Raw genomic sequence first — 19,363 nt, 5'->3', positions numbered from 1 at the left:
GTAAAACGAGGGAACGAATTATATCGTGCGCATGATTTAGTAAAACGAGGGAACGAATTATTATATCGTGCAAACTTTAATAAAATGAGGGAACGAATTATATCGTGCGCACAATTTAGTAAAACGAGGGAACGAATTATTATATCATGTGCATGACTTAGTAAAACGAGGGAACGAATTATTATATCGTGCGCATGATTTAGTAAAACGAGGGAACGAATTATTATATCGTGCGCATGATTTAGTAAAATGAGGGAATGAATTATATCGTGCGCATGATTTAGTAAAACGAGGGAACAAATTATTATATCGTGCGCATGATTTAGTAAAACGAGGAAACGAGCGCATGATTTAGTAAAACGAGGGAACGAATTATTATATCGTGCGCATGATTTAGTAAAATGAGGGAATGAATTATATCGTGCGCATGACTTAGTAAAACGAGGGAACGAATTATATCGTGCGCATGATTTAGTAAAACGAGGGAATGAATTATTATATCGTGCAAACTTTAATAAAACGAGGGAACGAATTATATCGTGCGCATGATTTAGTAAAACGAGTGAACAAATGATTTTTTATAATATCAAGTCATTTTATATCTTTATATCATAACATATCTTCAGTCATTTTGCTTCTCCAGTAAATGTATATTGATATAAGAATGTTTCGATATTTGTACAGGAAAACAAGACAGAAACACTGAGGAAGAAAGTGTGGATGCAAACGTGAAATGAACATTTGGCACTTCTTAAACCTCCTCTTACAAACTAATCTAACGCTTTCGCTTCAGTTTCACGAAGGACTGGTCATGATAAATCCAGAACGAGTTTCTGGGATGAGAATATGCAGTGTATATATATTTTCATAAAAAAATTATAATATGGATCATCCTTCGCATGAAACACATAGGCAGGTTTTTAACTATAACTAGTGCAAATTGTTATGATTAATAAATGTTTTCCAGCAAGTGACTTTATCAGCACAGAATGGAGTAAATAAAACTATACAAAGATCCGTGAGACAAAAAAAACATCAGAATCATGAATAATGCAGCAAAATTACTGAAGGGAGACCAAAGTTTGAGGAGGTGCACACATGGGCAGGCCGTTACCTCGTCAATATCTGTCCGTCGTTCACAGAAAGACTGATATCAGCGCTCAAGGGCAGGCAGCATGGCAGAATTGCATGGTTTTGGTCCTTTGGGATCCTGGAGGGAGCGTCTTTTTTAAAGGATAAAAGCAACGTCTCTTATGCTGGCATGAAGGTCAAGAGGTCAGGTTTGGTCATTGACACCCGGATTTCTCTCCTCAAATCTTAGTCGTACGCAGTCGATGACTAGATAAAGACCTGCCCATTGAGACATGTTAACTATGAACTCTCAGAAAGATCCACTTTGGGATGGAAGAATGGGGATAATTTCTTAATATCTACACATGGAAGAGGAACAAAGATGTCAGTGAATCTCTGGTGGCCAAATCTTGAGGTGAACAACTGTTGTTTTTAAGGCCTGATCATCACAAACAGGATAAATGCGAAACTGCACAGAAACATTACACTTAATCCAAAGGGAAAACAAGATTCATTTTCTGACCTCACTGACAGAATTCTTTTCTTATTTTTAAGTGCCCCTATTCTGCTATTTTAAAGATTCCTAATGTTGGTTGAACAGGTTTACAGTCATCCAAGGTCAAAAACATATTAATTCTCTCATAATCTCCACTACAGTATCAGCTCTTTTCTCTGAAACACTTCCATCAAGGATTCAGTCTCTCTAAGCTCCGCCTCTCTGAGAGCTGCTCTGCTGTGATTGGTCAGAAAGCAAACGCTCATTATCATATCTGAATCTCAGCTGTTGATCACAGTGATACGAACAGTAACGATGGCGTGGGTTTTACCGTATCAATCTCAGAAAACAGCGTCTTCTCGACATGAACAACACAAACCAAACTCTTCCAGTCTCAGATACACTACAGTGTTTGAGGGCGGAGCTAAGAGACGCTGCTCAGCCAATCAAGACCACAGGCTGACATTATGCTAATTAGTTACATAGGTTTGTAACAGACTGGAATTACTGACGAATCATTTCAGCAGTTCAGAATCGACAACAACTTTGCATCTAAACTTTGTAGAACTTACACATTCACACACAGCTCTATTACACACTATTAAAGGGAATATTCAAAAAAGCATAATAGGGGCACTTTAAGCATAAACCCTTTCAGTAAACACGACTTAATATCTTAAGCCATTTTGCGATATCTTGATTTAAGAATGTTTAAATATTTGTACAAACAAATGAATGAGAGGATTCACAGATTATACAGCACAGATGAACGTCTTTAACCGCTAACGATGATCGATGTGCGTTTAGTGCTTTGAGAAGTTTTAGACCAATAAACATCTCATTTAGTGAAGGGGTATCAAAAACATCACCGTTTCTTTCCGCATCGGTTCATTTGGCAGTTTCAGTAGCTATTCCTCGTCTTCCTCCGTTCAGTGTCATTAAAGTCCCAACATCTGAATCCTCCTTTCTCTCCGAGTACAAAGAGCACGGAAAGGAAAACGCGCCACATCCGAGCATCTTGACTGTGGATTGTCGCTTGAACACAAAGGCTTCTGGGATCCCGGACCCTGTCGGACAGACTTCGACGCGTTTCCTCGTCGGAATAGTGGAATGGAGAAAGAGCACAACATGATGAACGATATTATCCAGCAGGCCGAGGAAAGAGTTTGTTTTGTCATTTGTCATCTGTACATTTTCCTTCCCTTCTTCTTTACAAGTTCAAGTATTATCTTCTCTAATAAAAATAAATAGAAAACATGAAAAATGAGCAACTCTACTCCTATATTCTACTTTTCTAATCTACGTCTCGGTGCAAGAAACAGCTACCAGAGCAAAACCAGGGTCACATGACCGTCTTTTTACACCGGGTGCGCGACACACACCTACAGATTTACTTTCTTCTACTGTTAACATTAGTAATCATTATACTCGCAGCTACAAGGTAAGAGATTTTTTTTTTTTTTAAATATATATATTTATATACTTTTAAAAAGCGTGTAGTCCTTTGGTCCCTATTTTCTAAGGAATGATGCATGTCGATATTCCTGGATTCTCTTCCAGAGCGCAGATCACGCGATACCAGTGTAGGCACGAAAACCAAAATGGCAGCAGGCTGGTGTGTGTGTGCGTGTGTGTGTGTGTGTAGAGATCAATGCATTTACATGAGGATTTCAAAAGAGTTTTGTATGTGTGCATGTAAAGGCGAGAATAGGTGTGCATTTGTATATATGTTTGTTTATGCATGCTTTGAGCATAACGTGTTCATAAAGTTTTTTTTTTTCCTCAATCTTGTCAAAAAACAAACAAAAAAGAAACAGCAGCAGCAAAAAAGTTGGTCTCTGCAAAATGCAAAAAAGCATCCTGCAAATGCTGAAGCAAAAAAAAAGAAAAAAAAAAAAGAATAAAGTTGGCAGAAAAAATCCTCTGTGTTCCAGTTTTTCCAGCTCTCAGTGATTTTCCCACACGATCCGGGGAGCGCTCGCCTCCTGTGATATGTAGCAGAGCAAAAGTCTTTTGACTTGTGGAAATAAGGTGTTGTAGTCCTTCATCCTGACGGAGAGAACGAGAGAGACAGAAGAAAAGATGGTGAATTAAAGAGGATTCTAGCAGCTCTAGACTCCTGAAGATCCTGAATCCTTCATTTACACTACAGACCAACTGTCCTTGGAAAACCACAATCTCAACTCATATTCCACCCCAAAATCAGGAAATTATGTAACGTGTGAAGAAAATAAAGCTTATTTTATTATCATTCAGATTTTTTTTTTTTTTCATCATGTGACATAATTTTCATTTTTTCATGACAATTAAACATATTCTCCCACACATTTTCATTATATGTGCAGATGTTTTACCAGCTTGCTTCTAATTCTCTGTATTTTTAATGCATTTCTGTAAAAAAATGTATTCAAGAAAATCAGCAAGCAGTACAACACTACTATATATAAAAACTTTACATACTTTCTAAAGGGCATACTTACCATACAATACTATTTTGAAATATTTGACCTTTTTTCTAAAAAAACAAACAAAAACAAACAAAAACATTATAGGAAGAAATGTTAATTGTCATGAAAATAAATAATGAAGAATAATGCATGAAATCAGTATTTAAACATTATGTATGTATGTATATGTGTAAGAAAATAGAAAATGTTATTATTCTTATAATTAGTACATGACTTAAACTTAAGTTACATAATATAATAAATTAGAGCATTTGTGAACAGCTGGAAACTACTGTGTTTAATAGAATATATATACCGTATATTTGATTTTGGAGTGAGATATGTGTTATATGTATGATATATATATATATATATATATGTGTGTGTGTGTGTGTGTGTGTGTGTGTGTGTGTGTGTGTGTGTGTGTGTTTTTGACATCTTATCCAAAATCGTATATTTTCATGTGTTTATACGGTATAAAGAAGCTCTGGATGAAAGTGAACTGGCCGGGAAGTTTTTGTAAATGTGTTTTCTAGGACAGCCACTCATTTACAGTAATTCTGTGTGAACAAACAAGACGATGAACAACCACTGTCTTACTGTTCGATAACATATACGCTTCGATTTCAACATCAAAACCTACACAAATATGGAAATATGCAAAAAGTAACCAGCAACTATAAGACAGAAGCAATAAAAGCAACGGCAGGACAGTTTTCCATTCTGACCGCACAATAAAACACATCTCACGTTTCATACACAGCTATGAGATCATCAAGTGTTTATTATGAGCTCAATCTGCTTGTTTGTAGCCAACAAACATGATAAAATCCTATTTCAAATTTTCAGCAGAGGAAAATAAACTCTTGTCAATATACTTATTATTGTCATATGTTTTATAAACTGCTATACTAGAGTCAGTGTGTTTAAGCCGATCATGATCTGATTAAAGCTTCCAGATTTTAAATCATCCACTGCGAACACTGAAATATCCAGTCCAGACCGCAGCAATAACACCTGAAGACACATGCATTACAACTCACTGATTATTCTTGAGAATGTTGACTTGGACTGAATTAGTAATTAGAATTAGTAAACATCACTAATGATCAGGGTTGAATCTACAAGCAAAACTATTTCATATACCTGATGAAAACACCATATAGCAAAAGTGAAATGTCTCGATTCATTAACACTGAAAGAATCTTTCACCTTTAGAGAGGCTATTGTAGGGCCCGATGAAATCCGTCAGATTTTTTCCCAAATTCAGTTTTTTTTTTTCGTTTAAAGTTTTCTGGATTCGTTTTTTTTTTTTTTTCGTAAATTTTTTTTGGACTTAAATTTTTGAAATCAAAAAGCATGTCTAATTAATTAAAATTATGGAACTTTTTTTCAAAGTTTATAAAAAATTTTTTTTTAGGGCCATATAAAATACGTTTTATTTTTTTCTCAAATTTCGTTTTTTTTAAACCAAATTCCGCAAGTTTTCTGGATTCCATTTGATTTTTTAAATTAAATTGTAATAATCAGAAAGCATGTCTATGAAACAAATAAATGTATACATTTCTTTAAAAAAATAAAATAATAATTCTATGAACTGTTAACCGCCCAAACAACAAAACTTACAAACTGCATAACAGAGCTTTACTGTTAAAATTAAAACATGGACAAAAATCTTTGATTATTCTTTTAAAAAAAATAAAGTTTTAATAATAATTTATTATTATTATTAATGTTAGTATTATTATTACATTGAGATATAGCTAAATTCTACTGAACAACAGTAATATATTTCTGTCACAATTTCTTCAAGTTAAACTGAACTTTTATTTTGACGGTTTGCTGGAGTCTGCGATTCACAGGCCCTACAGCTGAATGAAATATAGACGTATATTTAATATTTTAAATATGCAAATATAGACGCGAGCAAGCCTTCGAAACCTCCAAAACACAAAATACACACCAGAACAAACAGAGCTTGAGTAACGAAAGAAAGAGAGAGAGAGAAATATAAATATCCACCACATTCAACGAGGAAGAGCACAACAACTCACGGTACAACAACAATAAAGGGGCAAAGGTCACAACCCATCAAAATCAACCAATCAGCAGCGAATACCAGCGATCAGAAGAGACCAGTTACACTCCACCACTGGAAACACCAGAAGTATAGAGAGAGAGATAGAGTTAATGCCACGTCATGCCACGGTCACATGGTCACATGACGTCATCCACACGCACGTGACATCACTGGGAGGACTTACAGTGATTGGACAAGCTTCCTCTGATGAAGACATAAGAGAGCGGCCCGTCCTGAGCTACTGTACCTGAGCCCTGCCGGGTTCGAGAACAGAAACACAACAGTCCATGGCATTCGTCTCGTCAGGTTCAGATTAGCATGGGTTTAGGAATGCAAGTTTAGCGGATAAATCATGACACGTATTTACAAGACAAAACATGTGACGTGTTAGACAAACACACAACGGGAATGATACAAACGTAATTCATCCGTCACTTTCACACTCGTGTCGTTCCAAACCCGTATGATTTATTAAACTTATAAACTTATTTAGTTTATTATTAAAATGAGGAAAAATATCTGCCAAGTGGATCAGAAAAATAAACTTACTTCAAACAGAAAACACTTTTCTAACCTCATTGGCAGATATTATTGTTTTTAAAGGATTAGTTCACCTCAAAATGAAAATTTCCTGATAATTTACTCACCCCAATGCCATCCAAGATGTAAATGTCTTTCTTTCTTCAGTGGAAAAGAAATTACGTTTTTGGAGGAAAACATTTCAGGATTTTTCTCCACACAATGGACTTCAATGGCAACCAGAATGTTGAAGTCCAAATCAATGCCGTTTCAAAGTCTCTGCACGATCCCAGCTGAGGAATAGGGTCTTATCTGGCGAAACGATCGGTCATTTAAAAAAATAAATAAAAAAAGTATATACTTTTTAACCAAAATTGTTCGTCTTGTGCTGGTCTGCGACGCGCCACGCATTGCGTCATCGCGATGGAAAGGTCACGCGTCGCGTCATCTATCAAGTTATTTGTCCGTGTTCTTCAGAAAGGTCGGGAAGGGCGAAAAACTCCATCTCATTTTCTCCTCCAACTTCAAAATCGTCCGACATCTTTGTTTTAATTTATTATTATTTTAATTTTTTTCGTGACCTTTCCAACGTGATGACGTAATACATGGCGCATCTCAGAGATGGTACAAGATGGGCATTTGTCGTTAAAAAGTATATATATATATTTATTATTTAGAAAATGACCGATCGTTTCGCCAGATAAGACCCTATTCCTCAGCTGGGATCGTGCAGAGACTTTGAAACGGCATTGATTTGGACTTCAACATTCTGGTTGCCATTGAAGTCCATTGTGTGGAGAAAAATCCTGAAATGTTTTCCTCCAAAAACTTAATTTCTTTTCCACTGAAGAAAGAAAGACATTTACATCTTGGATGGCATTGGGGTGAGTAAATTATCAGGACATTTTCATGAAGAGAATTAATCCTTTAAGCATTAGGTCACTTAGTTTGATAGTTCTTAATATCTTCAGTCATTTCGCTTCTCCAGTAAATGCATCTTGATTTAAGAATGTTTAGATATTTGTGCTGGAAAACAAGAGAAACACTGAGGAAACACATCATTATTCTGCAGTGAGAAGACTTGGAATAGAGCAAATGAACGACTCTTATGATGCTTGTATAATAAACCGTCATTGTGCATAAAAGATCATACGGGTCTGTGACGACATGTGTGTTTGGAGTGTGTTTCCCGAAAGCATCGTTAGCCAACTATGGTCTGTCGTTATCATCAGTTCAACGAGTCTGTGTTTCCCGAAACCATCGCTCTAATGAACATTCGCAAACATCATCGCAGAGTTGTGTTTGAGCGACAGATCTCCTGCGTTTAGAAGAAGAGCTTGTAGTTTTCATGACGTGGACTCAATAAATCCTGATCTTGAGTCAAATAATCAAGCGGACATTCAGTACAATCTGTTTCAACCGGCCTAGCGTGTGTGAACGAGGTCTAGCGTGTGTGAACGAGGTCTAGCGTGTGTGAACGAGGTCTAGCGTGTGTGAACGAGCTCTAGCGTGTGTGAACGAGCTCTAGCGTGTGTGAACGAGGTCTAGCGTGTGTGAACGAGGTCTAGCGTGTGTGAACAAGCTCTAGCGTGTGTGAACGAGCTCTAGCGTGTGTGAACGAGCTCTAGCGTGTGTGAACGAGGTCTAGCGTGTGTGAACAAGCTCTAGCGTGTGTGAACGAGGTCTAGCGTGTGTGAACGAGGTCTAGCGTGTGTGAACGAGGTCTAGCGTGTGTGAACGAGCTCTAGCGTGTGTGAACGAGCTCTAGCGTGTGTGAACGAGCTCTAGCGTGTGTGAACGAGGTCTAGCGTGTGTGAACGAGCTCTAGCGTGTGTGAACGAGCTCTAGGGTGTGTGAACGAGCTCTAGCGTGTGTGAACGAGCTCTAGGGTGTGTGAACGAGCTCTAGCGTGTGTGAACGAGGTCTAGCGTGTGTGAACGAGCTCTAGCGTGTGAACGAGCTCTAGCGTGTGTGAACGAGCTCTAGCGTGTGTGAACGAGCTCTAGCGTGTGAACGAGCTCTAGCGTGTGTGAACGAGGTCTAGCGTGAACGAGGTCTACCGTGTGTGAACGAGCTCTAGCGTGTGTGAACGAGGTCTAGCGTGTGTGAACGAGCTCTAGCGTGTGTGAACGAGCTCTAGCGTGTGTGAACGAGCTCTAGCGTGTGTGAACGAGCTCTAGCGTGTGTGAACGAGCTCTAGCGTGTGTGAACGAGCTCTAGCGTGTGTGAACGAGCTCTAGCGTGTGAACGAGCTCTAGCGTGTGTGAACGAGCTCTAGGGTGTGTGAACGAGCTCTAGCGTGTGTGAACGAGCTCTAGGGTGTGTGAACGAGCTCTAGCGTGTGTGAACGAGGTCTAGCGTGAACGAGGTCTAGCGTGTGTGAACGAGGTCTAGCGTGTGTGAACGAGCTCTAGGGTGTGTGAACGAGCTCTAGCGTGTGTGAACGAGGTCTAGCGTGTGTGAACGAGGTCTAGCGTGTGTGAACGAGGTCTAGCGTGTGTGAACGAGGTCTAGCGTGTGTGAACGAGCTCTAGGGTGTGTGAACGAGCTCTAGCGTGTGTGAACGAGGTCTAGGGTGTGTGAACGAGCTCTAGGGTGTGTGAACGAGCTCTAGCGTGTGTGAACGAGGTCTAGCGTGTGTGAACGAGCTCTAGCGTGTGTGAACGAGGTCTAGCGTGTGTGAACGAGGTCTAGCGTGTGTGAACGAGGTCTAGCGTGTGTGAACGAGGTCTAGCGTGTGTGAACGAGCTCTAGCGTGTGTGAACGAGGTCTAGGGTGTGTGAACGAGCTCTAGGGTGTGTGAACGAGCTCTAGCGTGTGTGAACGAGGTCTAGGGTGTGTGAACGAGCTCTAGGGTGTGTGAACGAGCTCTAGCGTGTGTGAACGAGGTCTAGCGTGTGTGAACGAGCTCTAGCGTGTGTGAACGAGCTCTAGCGTGTGTGAACGAGGTCTAGCGTGTGTGAACGAGCTCTTGCGTGTGTGAACGAGGTCTAGCGTGTGTGAACGAGGTCTAGCGTGTGTGAACGAGCTCTAGCGTGTGTGAACGAGCTCTAGCGTGTGTGAACGAGCTCTAGCGTGAACGAGGTCTAGCGTGTGTGAACGAGGTCTAGCGTGTGTGAACGAGCTCTAGCGTGTGTGAACGAGGTCTAGCGTGTGTGAACGAGCTCTAGCGTGTGTGAACGAGCTCTAGCGTGTGTGAACGAGCTCTAGCGTGTGTGAACGAGCTCTAGCGTGTGTGAACGAGCTCTAGCGTGAACGAGGTCTAGCGTGTGTGAACGAGGTCTAGCGTGTGTGAACGAGCTCTAGCGTGTGTGAACGAGCTCTAGCGTGTGTGAACGAGCTCTAGCGTGTGTGAACGAGCTCTAGCGTGTGAACGAGCTCTAGCGTGTGTGAACGAGCTCTAGCGTGTGTGAATGAGTCTATGATCGAATCTGGAAATAAAGCAGAATAACTGAGAAAATGAGAAATATTCCTCAGATGCATGTCTGTAATTTATAGTAAAACATCTCGCATTAACTCGATCTCAAACAGATTCATTAACAGTTATTACTCCAACACCTGCGTGACATCATTAACCAGCGTGGCTGAACGACAGGAAACAGTCGAGACTATAATTGATTCCTTCATTATGATCGTGTCCTTACGCTCGTGTACGGGAAACACACCCCTGATGTTTAGTTTCTCAGACCTCCATGAGACTGAGCAGAACTGACCTGTGATGATCATGCGAGGGTCAATACGGGCGGTTGGCGTCTTTCGGCCGCTTCAGCTGAACTTTGAGTCTCTTCATGCCGATCTGGAAACCGTTCATGGCCTGAATGGCCGCCTGAGCGCTGGACGGGTTATCAAAGCTGACGAAACCTGAGACACACACACACACACACTTGAGGAATCCTAGAGGAATAATAAAGAACAATGCCATGAATTATTCCTAAACTTTTTTTAATCCTCACTAATCTCTTTTGAATAAAGTATTTCTTCCTGTCTGTATGAGAGCTATCGTGAATACGCAAGCAGATTGTGTTATGCAAATTGGTGTCTTCCATATTTATATGTTGCACACTGTTATTAAGAAATACTTTACCTGATCTATATTTGTGTTCATCTCCTGTTGATGTGCAGCTTCTTCTCACAAGATCTGTCTAGTTTTGTGATGCAGTGTTTGTGCTATTAGGTCTTGTGGATTCAAAATAATGAATTCATTAATGACTAAATCAATGAATGAAAAAAATTATATAATGAAAAAAAAAAAAAAAGTAATACAATTAAATAAAGTAATAAGATGAAATAAAAAATTAAATAAAAGGAAAAATAAAATCATGGAAAATAAAACAAAATAATGGAAAAATTTAATTAAAAAAATAAATTAAATAATAATAAAAATATAGGAAAAATAAATTAAATAAAGGAAAAATAAAACAAAACTTTAGCACTGCAAAAGGTGACGTTTTTCTTCGACTTTTTTTTTTTTTTTTTTTTAGTACAAATATCTAAATTAAAAATAAAATCAAGTTGCATTTACTTGCAAAATGACAAGGAAGTTTTTTTTTTCTGGAAAAATTTACTTTGAGTTTGAGGATCAGCCGCATCCAACAATCATCATAATATAATGAAAAATAAAATAAAGTAATAAAATAAAACAAAATAAAATAAATCATGGAAAATAAAACAAATCAAAAACTGTCATGGGTGTTTCGGACTCAGTGTTTCTGCACTGTTGGTCTGTGGTGAAGAAGATTTCTTCTGGAAAACGTGAGTTTCTGCTCGGCAAACAACAATCATCACTCACTTCCATCAAGACGAAGCCGAGGTTAATGTTCTCACTGTGATTTCAACCGTGAGTCTACATACAGTTCCTGTGAGCATCTATAATGATGTGCCAGAGTCAGTCCTGACTCCATCTGGGGCTTGATGAGTTTACATCACTAACTCACAGTGTGAGTGACAGTCACAGTAATGCTCGACTTAATTAGCAGAGGCGGTGTGTGTGTGAGAGCACTAGTGTACATGTCTAAAGTTTGAGTCGTATCACAGATTTTACACCTGCTGGACCATTTCATCGACACGCTGCGGCTCCGAGTGAACTTGCCCGGACAGAACCTGCTTTTGTCAGACAGAGACAAGATAAGAGAGAGAGAGACGAGCTGTCATTCGTCATAAACCTCTCTCTCTCTCTCTCTCTGTCTCTCTCTGTCGCTCTCTCTCTCTCTCTGTCTCTCTCTCTCTGTCTCTCTGTCTCTCTCTCTCTGTCTCTCTCTCTCTCTCTTTGTCTCTCTCTCTCTCTGTCTGAAAACAAGAGGAGACGAGTGAATGAAGTGGCTGACAAAAATTAATGACATTATTCGTTATTTTGAAAACCTAGACTTCCATTCAAATGAAGTCTCTTCTGCTCTCCAAGGCTGCATTTATTTGATCATAAATACAAAAAGTATTATAACTAAAAAATCTGAAATAATTTTACAGTGTAAATCATCTGTTTTCTATGTGAATATATAGTAAAGTGTAATTTATTCCTGTGATCAAAGCTGAATTTTCAGCATCATTACTCCAGTCTTCAGTGTCACATGATCCTTCAGAAATCACTCTAATATGATGATTTGATGCTCAAGAAACATTTATGATTATTATCAGTGTTGAAAACAGTTTGTATTTTTGTGGAAACCATGATTTTTCAGGGTTCTTTGATTAATAGAAAGTTTAAAAGAACAGCATTTATTAGAAAAAGAATCTTTTGTAACATTAGAAATGTCTTTACTGTCACTTTTGATCAATGTAATGCATCCGTGATGAATAGAAGTATTCATTTCTTTTTTTAAATACATTCATCTCTATGTCCTCACTTCCTTGTCAAATTCAGTTACATTCTAACAATCTGGTGCATCAAAAGGCTTTAAATGACAATAATAATATTGGTGAAAAATCTAATAAAAGCTGTAGGACGAGATCAAAAAGAATGTTTGAGTGAAAACAAACTATAAAACTAATAATAATAAAAAATAATAAAACAAAACAGTGTTTCTAAAGCATTTAGTTCTAGAAACCAAAGTCACAAAAGTCAAACTGAAATGTGAACCTTTTATTTTTATTTTTATAAAATAAAACTAATAAAAGGAATGGAAACTTTGGGTCCTTTTGGGAAAACCTGATATTATTGCAGGAAAAATAATAAAATAATGATGAAATAAAATAATATTTTTTTTATAAAATAAAATAGAATAGAATAATGGGTTGAAAAAACTGTATAAAATAAAAATAAAGGAATGGAGGGGAGAATTTGGGTCCTTTTGGGAAAACCTGATTATTATTGCATGACTAGACATGATAAAATAAGATCAAAAAGTATGTTTGAGTGGAAAATCAAATAGAATAAAAAAATCGAAATAATAAAACAAACAAAAAAGTGTTTCTAAGCCATTCAGTTCAAGACACAAGAGTCAAACTAAAACGTGAAACTTTTGAACTTGTGGTGGCGCTAGAGAGCTCAGTGAGAGAATATCTGACAGAATAACAGAACAATATTCATAAAGCAGCAAATAAAGCTCATAAAGTGATCGGGTCTCGCAGAGCGTCTGTCAGCTCCACCAATACTGTACAGAAAACAATAAATCACTGAAACATGATGACGCTTCAGAAATCACTTGCGTTACGTGTTTAACCGAGATAAACACACACACGTTTAGCCCGTCACTAATGATAAATGCACACGGATTTCTAATTCCAGCACGTTCCCCTGACATGATGAAGTAATGAGGGAGAAAGTGTTGCTGATTTCCTTCCTGAGCAGATTCTGTGTCTAATTTCACAGCCCAGATCTGGATGAATAGAGATGAAAATAAACTTTAAATGTAAAGATGCAGAGAGAGAGCTAAAGGCAGGAAGACGCATTATGAGAACTATAATGATGCGAGCGAGAAGCACTTCACGCTTTTACACGCAGCTGCCAGATACAGTCCTGCAGAGCACTGGGGCATTCTGGGTAAGTCTGATCATCATGTGGGCAAGGGTTATTTTCGTTAATAAAAATAAAACTATTCAAAACATTTGTGTTCATTTAAATAAAGCTGAAAAAAAAATCTATATAAATATCAGTTGAAGAACTTTTTATATTTTTAGTTATTTTCTAAGTTCTTCAACTAAGATTTTAATTTTCAGCTTTATTTAAAAATAAAATATAAATATGAGTTGATGAACATTTTATATTTGTATTTATTTATTTTCTAAGTTCTTCAACTAAGATTTTATTTTTTCAGCTTTATTTCAATTAACAAAAAAGTTTTTAATAGTTTTATTTTAGATTAATTTTTTTTTTTTTTACTGTTAGTAATTTTAGTGCTTCAACTTTGTTTTATTTCAATTAAAGGAGAACTCGGCAACTCTAGCGAACTCTAGTCACTTCTTCGCTGATTTTCCCTTTTGTTGTCGCATGTTTTCCCCACGAGCTCCCCCTACAGCTGTGTGTGTGTGTGTGTGTGTGTGTGGGGGGGGGGGGTATATTTCACAACACAGCCGTAAAAAACTCACTTGCGGCGGCCTCCTCCCCCTCTCTACCGCTGCTCATGTGCGTGTGTTTTGATCGGATCAAGCCAACTGTATCGTGTGGAGCTATGTCTACCGAGGTGGGTAATCTGGTAATACATCATACATGCGTGTGTGTTTATGTCGAATTGCCGTAAAGCAATTCGTGTTTCGCGCTCGTTCTCGTTTCTCACGAGACTTCCAATTTCTATCTTGCCGGGACGGTAGTCCCCAAGTTGCAAGGTTGGTTTTCCGCCTGGGAACGCTGGGGGGAGCGGGGAAAGTCACCAATATCACCAGAACAGGTTGTTTAACCATCGAAATGATTTCTAGACAGTTTTATTAAGTTAAAAAAGTTACCAAGTTCTCCTTTAAAAATATTTGAATAGTTTTAGTTTTTATTTATTTCCAGTTAGTAACAATATTTATAGTATTTTTTCAGCTTTATTTAAATAAACAAATATGTTTTTAATAGTTTTATTTTTATTTATTTATATATATAAAAAAAATAGTGCTTAAACTTATGTCAGTAAATTTTTATTTATATATATTTTTTTTTTTCATTCAATATTTACATTGTTTTTTTGTTTTATTTCAATTAACAAAAATTATTTTAATTTTAATGTTTTGATTTATTTCCAGTTAGTGATTTTAGTGCTTTTCTTTCAGTTAGTTGGCAACATTTCTATTGTAATTCTATTCAACTGTAAAAGAAAGAAAAAAAAGATTTCTGCTGTAAAAAAATAAAATATAAATATTAGTCGAAATTGAAATAAGTTTAAGTTGAATCACTAATATTACTAACTAGCAATAAACAAAAACTAAAGCTGAAAAAAAACAGATTAATATTATTTTTGCTATAAAAAAATAAATAAAATACAAATATTAAATGAAAAACTTAAAATATATATTTATATAAACACTTTTTTTTAAGTGTAAGATTATATATATATAATTCTTACCAATAGCTATGAACTTGTATAATTCATATATTTATTCCAAGGAAAATTGTACACAGCTTTAGATGAGTTATTTATTATGGTCTTGTAAATCTGCATACTGTTGGGTGCCACGTTTCCAAGTAAATACAATATATATATATTTTTTAGGTTTACTTAAGCTTATTTTTTGTAGGTTTACTTTAGCTAATTTATTGATACTATGTTTCAATAGTTAACATATCATGTTTCAATAAATAAGCTAAACCCACCGGCCCACCTCAACTTTTCGATTGAATAATCCGGCCCTGGAATGAAGCTACTTGAATAGCCCTGGGCTAGAGCATTGTGGGAACTCACCGAAACACTTGCTCTGATTGGTGGCCCGATCCACGAAGACTTTGGCAGAAATGACGTTGCCGAAGGGCAGGAACATCTGCATGAGCTCCGCGTCCCCGAACTCCTGCGGCAGGTGGTAAATAAACAGGTTGCAGCCCTCCGGTCCTGCAAGCACAGAGACATAACGTCACGCAAATGAGATTTCACACACACCCGTACCCAGAAGGCCGAGCGGCGCGCATGCAGATGCATATTCAAAGGAGGATCTGTGCGAGTAAATCGATCTGTTGCCTGTTTTCAGCCTGTGATCTTGTAAAGGATTCAGACGTTGTTAAACGGAGATTTGATTAAACATTGATATGGGATTTGAAGTCATCCAGACACTTCCAGGGTGTTGTGGCGTTTGGGAAAATTGTATAAACATAAATAATTCCTCAGTGTCTCCTGGCGCTCGTCAGGATCTGACTGTGTGCTCCCGCTTTAACGGCACGACGAAGACGAGAGATTTGTGTTGAATTAAAACAGGAAAACGACAACATAAAAGACCACACAGAACTAAAGTAAAATATCCATTTTAATATTACAATTATATCAAATAAAAGACAAAACGTAAAATAAAATATATGAAAAAAGACAACACACAAAACTAACTAAAGAATAATATTAAAATCAAATAAATCAACAGACGAAACATAAAATTAAATGATAAAATGAAATATTAAATTAAAATTAAATGTAAAATCAAATCAAATAAAACAAGACACAAAATATTAAGTTATAATAAAATAAATAAATAAATATTCAAATCAAATCAATTAAAACGAGACAAAACAAATTAAAATATGTTAAAATAAAATAAAATAAAACAATAAAATGAAAATAATATTAAAATCAAATATAAAAACACAAAACAAATTAAAATATATTAAAATCACAAAAGATGAAACAAAAGACAAAACAAAATGAAAAAAGATATCATATGAAAAAAACAAATCAAGTAAAACAAGACAAAACATAAAATAAAATCAATTAAAAAAACACAAAAACAAAGTTATAATAAAATAAATGCGAATTAATATTAAAATCAAATCGATTAAAAAGGTGAAAAGAATTTAATATATTAAAATAATCATAAATAAACAAAATTAAATAATCAAATAAAAATTATATATTAAAAACAAAAAACTAATTGAAATATATTAAAATCATAAAAAATGAAACAAGACAAAACATAAAAAGAAAAAAAAAGAAAAAATTTAATTAAGTAAAACAAGACAAAACTAATTAAAATACACTAAAATCACATAAAATAAACAAAAGACAAAACATAAAAATAATAAAATTTATATTAAAATCAAATCATATATAATAAAAGAAAACAAAAATTGTTATAATAAAATAAAATAAAATATATTAAAGTCAAATCAATTAAAACAAAAGACAAAACGTAAAAATAAAACCCACAGTTAGGACACAGACTTTGGTGTGTATCTGCAGTGTTCGGCTGGCTTCTGTCGTGTGTCCCGTAAAGACCGACTCAGCAGTTTAGTTTAGTTTAGTTTAAGGATTAACTTCAGCAAACAACAATAAAATGAAATACTTCAAAACTCCTTCATAACTCATTACCCATGACTGAGAGCAACTTCAAATTAATTTCTGGGACACAATTTAATTGAGCGCTTTTCCCAAGAGAGCGCCGCAACATTTACAGAAAGTACAATGAGGAACTTTCCTCGACACAAAAACACAAACAGACTTTCAGTCAGAATGAACCCGTAAACTAAAACTGTAATTAATCTGGACAAACTCATTAATTAAGGTCTAAGACAACAGAAATGTTATAGTGGCAGAAAATATCAAAACATGCAACTCGAAACTTCATTCTGGCTTCCACCGCTCCAGGCCACATACGATATCACTACAGATACAGACGCTCGTTCGTACTGTGGATGAAGCTCTGATGATTTCTGTCCTCATTCATTTTCATGATTTATTATGAATTTTCCACCCATCTCTCAGAGCAATTACCAGCTTTTATCAGGAGTGGGCGGAGTCTCACTCACCTTCCCGCTGTTGCTGGGGGATGATGGCTGGTTGCTGGGGAAACGCTTGGCTAATCGGCGCGTACGCGGCAGGATAGGCTGCTGTAACCGAGAGCGAGAGACAATTCCTGATTTAACACTGAATACATGAATAAAGCTCATCTTTACTCTGCTTCACCATCCACACACTCAATCAACTCAGTCTGTATTGACAGAGCGTTAAAGTCACACACTGCTGTTTGCTGTAAGGTTATTATCTGCATCCCACAATGCAATGCACTGCCAGTTTGACGGATGAAACATAAGTGACACATTATTTGATCAGCCAAACTGAATAAAAATGCTAAATAACCACATTTATTTCAATGAACCTGGAAACTACAGTACATGCAACATAACGAGGTCACATGATGACAATGTAGCAGACGATTGTTTGGAAAGTTCAGGCTATCATAATGCAGAGTGTTTCAGCAGTCATATGAGGACTGATGCAGTGTGTGTGTGTGAGTGTGTGTGTGTGTGTGTGAGAGTGATGTTATCAGCGCTTCATAGAAAGACAGGACATAAAGGACAGAGAATCACCTGCATAGTGTTGCACACCGGCATAGGCCTGCTGGAGAGGGTCTGTAACCGTCGGGCTTTGTGCTGTAGAAACACACACAAACACACACACACACACACACACACACACACACACACAGTCATTATATATCATCATATACTATTCTTACATTTTCCTGAATTCATTTTCTAAATAAAATTACTCAAATTTCTTATTTACTTTTTTAAATATAAATATAATTTATTTAACCACATTCTTTCTTTCCACATTCATTCTAAACAGATTAGGAATAAATAATAAGAACTAGAATATCTGTATTACTCATTAAACCTTAGGCAAATATAATTAAAAGAGAGACTCATCTCAGGCCAGACTTGAATCCGTGTCGCCCACATGAGAACTAATGCAGCTCACTGTGTCAAAACAGCTCAGATAGGCTGGGTTCTGCTTTATTATGACATCAGCATCTGAAGTCTAGTCGAGTCTCCTTCATTTATACAGTGCTTTAACAATATAGAGTGTTTCACAGCAGCTTTACAGTGATAATAGGAAGTTAAAGTAACAGAGATTGATTTGGCTTTACAGCAGCTCTAGAATAAAGTTATTGTCCAGATAAAGTTAGTTTTGATTGATTCACTTCCGTTGCGAAGATCATTAGTTATTAATTTAGGGACCGCTAACACACACCGCTCTAACAGAAAACCCTTGATGCGCTCCGGCCCGCTCATTTGCACAACAACAGTTCCCGTGTACCTTACCTGGCTACGAGTGCGTGTTGTTACCTGGGTTCGAGTGTGTGGTGTTACCTGGGTTCGAGTGCGCGGTGTTACCTGGGTACGAGTGCGTGTTGTTACCTGGGTACGAGTGTGTGTTGTTACCTGGCTACGAGTGCGTGTTGTTACCTGGCTACGAGTGCGTGTTGTTACCTGGGTACGAGTGCGTGTTGTTACCTGGCTAAGAGTGCGTGTTGTTACCTGGCTACGAGTGCGTGTTGTTACCTGGGTACGAGTGCGCGGTGTTACCTGGGTACGTGTGTGTGTTGTTACCTGGGTACGAGTGCGCGGTGTTACCTGGGTACGTGTGTGTGTTGTTACCTGGGTACGAGTGCGTGTTGTTACCTGGCTACGAGTGTGTGTTGTTACCTGGCTACGAGTGTGTGTTGTTACCTGGCTACGAGTGCGTGTTGTTACCTGGCTACGAGTGCGTGTTGTTACCTGGGTACGAGTGCGTGTTGTTACCTGGCTAAGAGTGCGTGTTGTTACCTGGCTACGAGTGTGTGTTGTTACCTGGGTACGAGTGCGCGGTGTTACCTGGGTACGTGTGTGTGTGTTGTTACCTGGGTACGAGTGCGTGT

General features: G+C 37.3%; 1 protein-coding gene across 1 annotated transcript in view; it reads right to left on the bottom strand.

Annotated features, from left to right (window-relative positions):
* Positions 1-427: 427 nt before the first annotated feature.
* Positions 428-19,363, bottom strand: part of celf6 (CUGBP Elav-like family member 6) — a 155,600-nt gene continuing 136,664 nt past the window's right edge. Inside the window, exons 9-13 of the mRNA XM_084124180.1 lie at positions 18,030-18,092; positions 17,469-17,549; positions 15,427-15,570; positions 10,327-10,474; positions 428-3,616 (exon numbers count right to left, since the gene is read on the bottom strand). Coding sequence (XP_083980306.1) covers positions 10,347-10,474; positions 15,427-15,570; positions 17,469-17,549; positions 18,030-18,092 — 416 coding nt within the window. The 3' untranslated portion in view covers positions 428-3,616; positions 10,327-10,346. The remainder of the gene's footprint in view (positions 3,617-10,326; positions 10,475-15,426; positions 15,571-17,468; positions 17,550-18,029; positions 18,093-19,363) is intronic.

This window comes from Abramis brama (assembly GCF_963993115.1).
Source record: "Abramis brama genome assembly, chromosome: 9".
Lineage (NCBI taxonomy): Eukaryota > Metazoa > Chordata > Actinopteri > Cypriniformes > Leuciscidae > Abramis > Abramis brama.
Note: the sequence above shows the minus strand (reverse complement) of the source record. Positions and strands in the feature narration are given on the sequence as shown.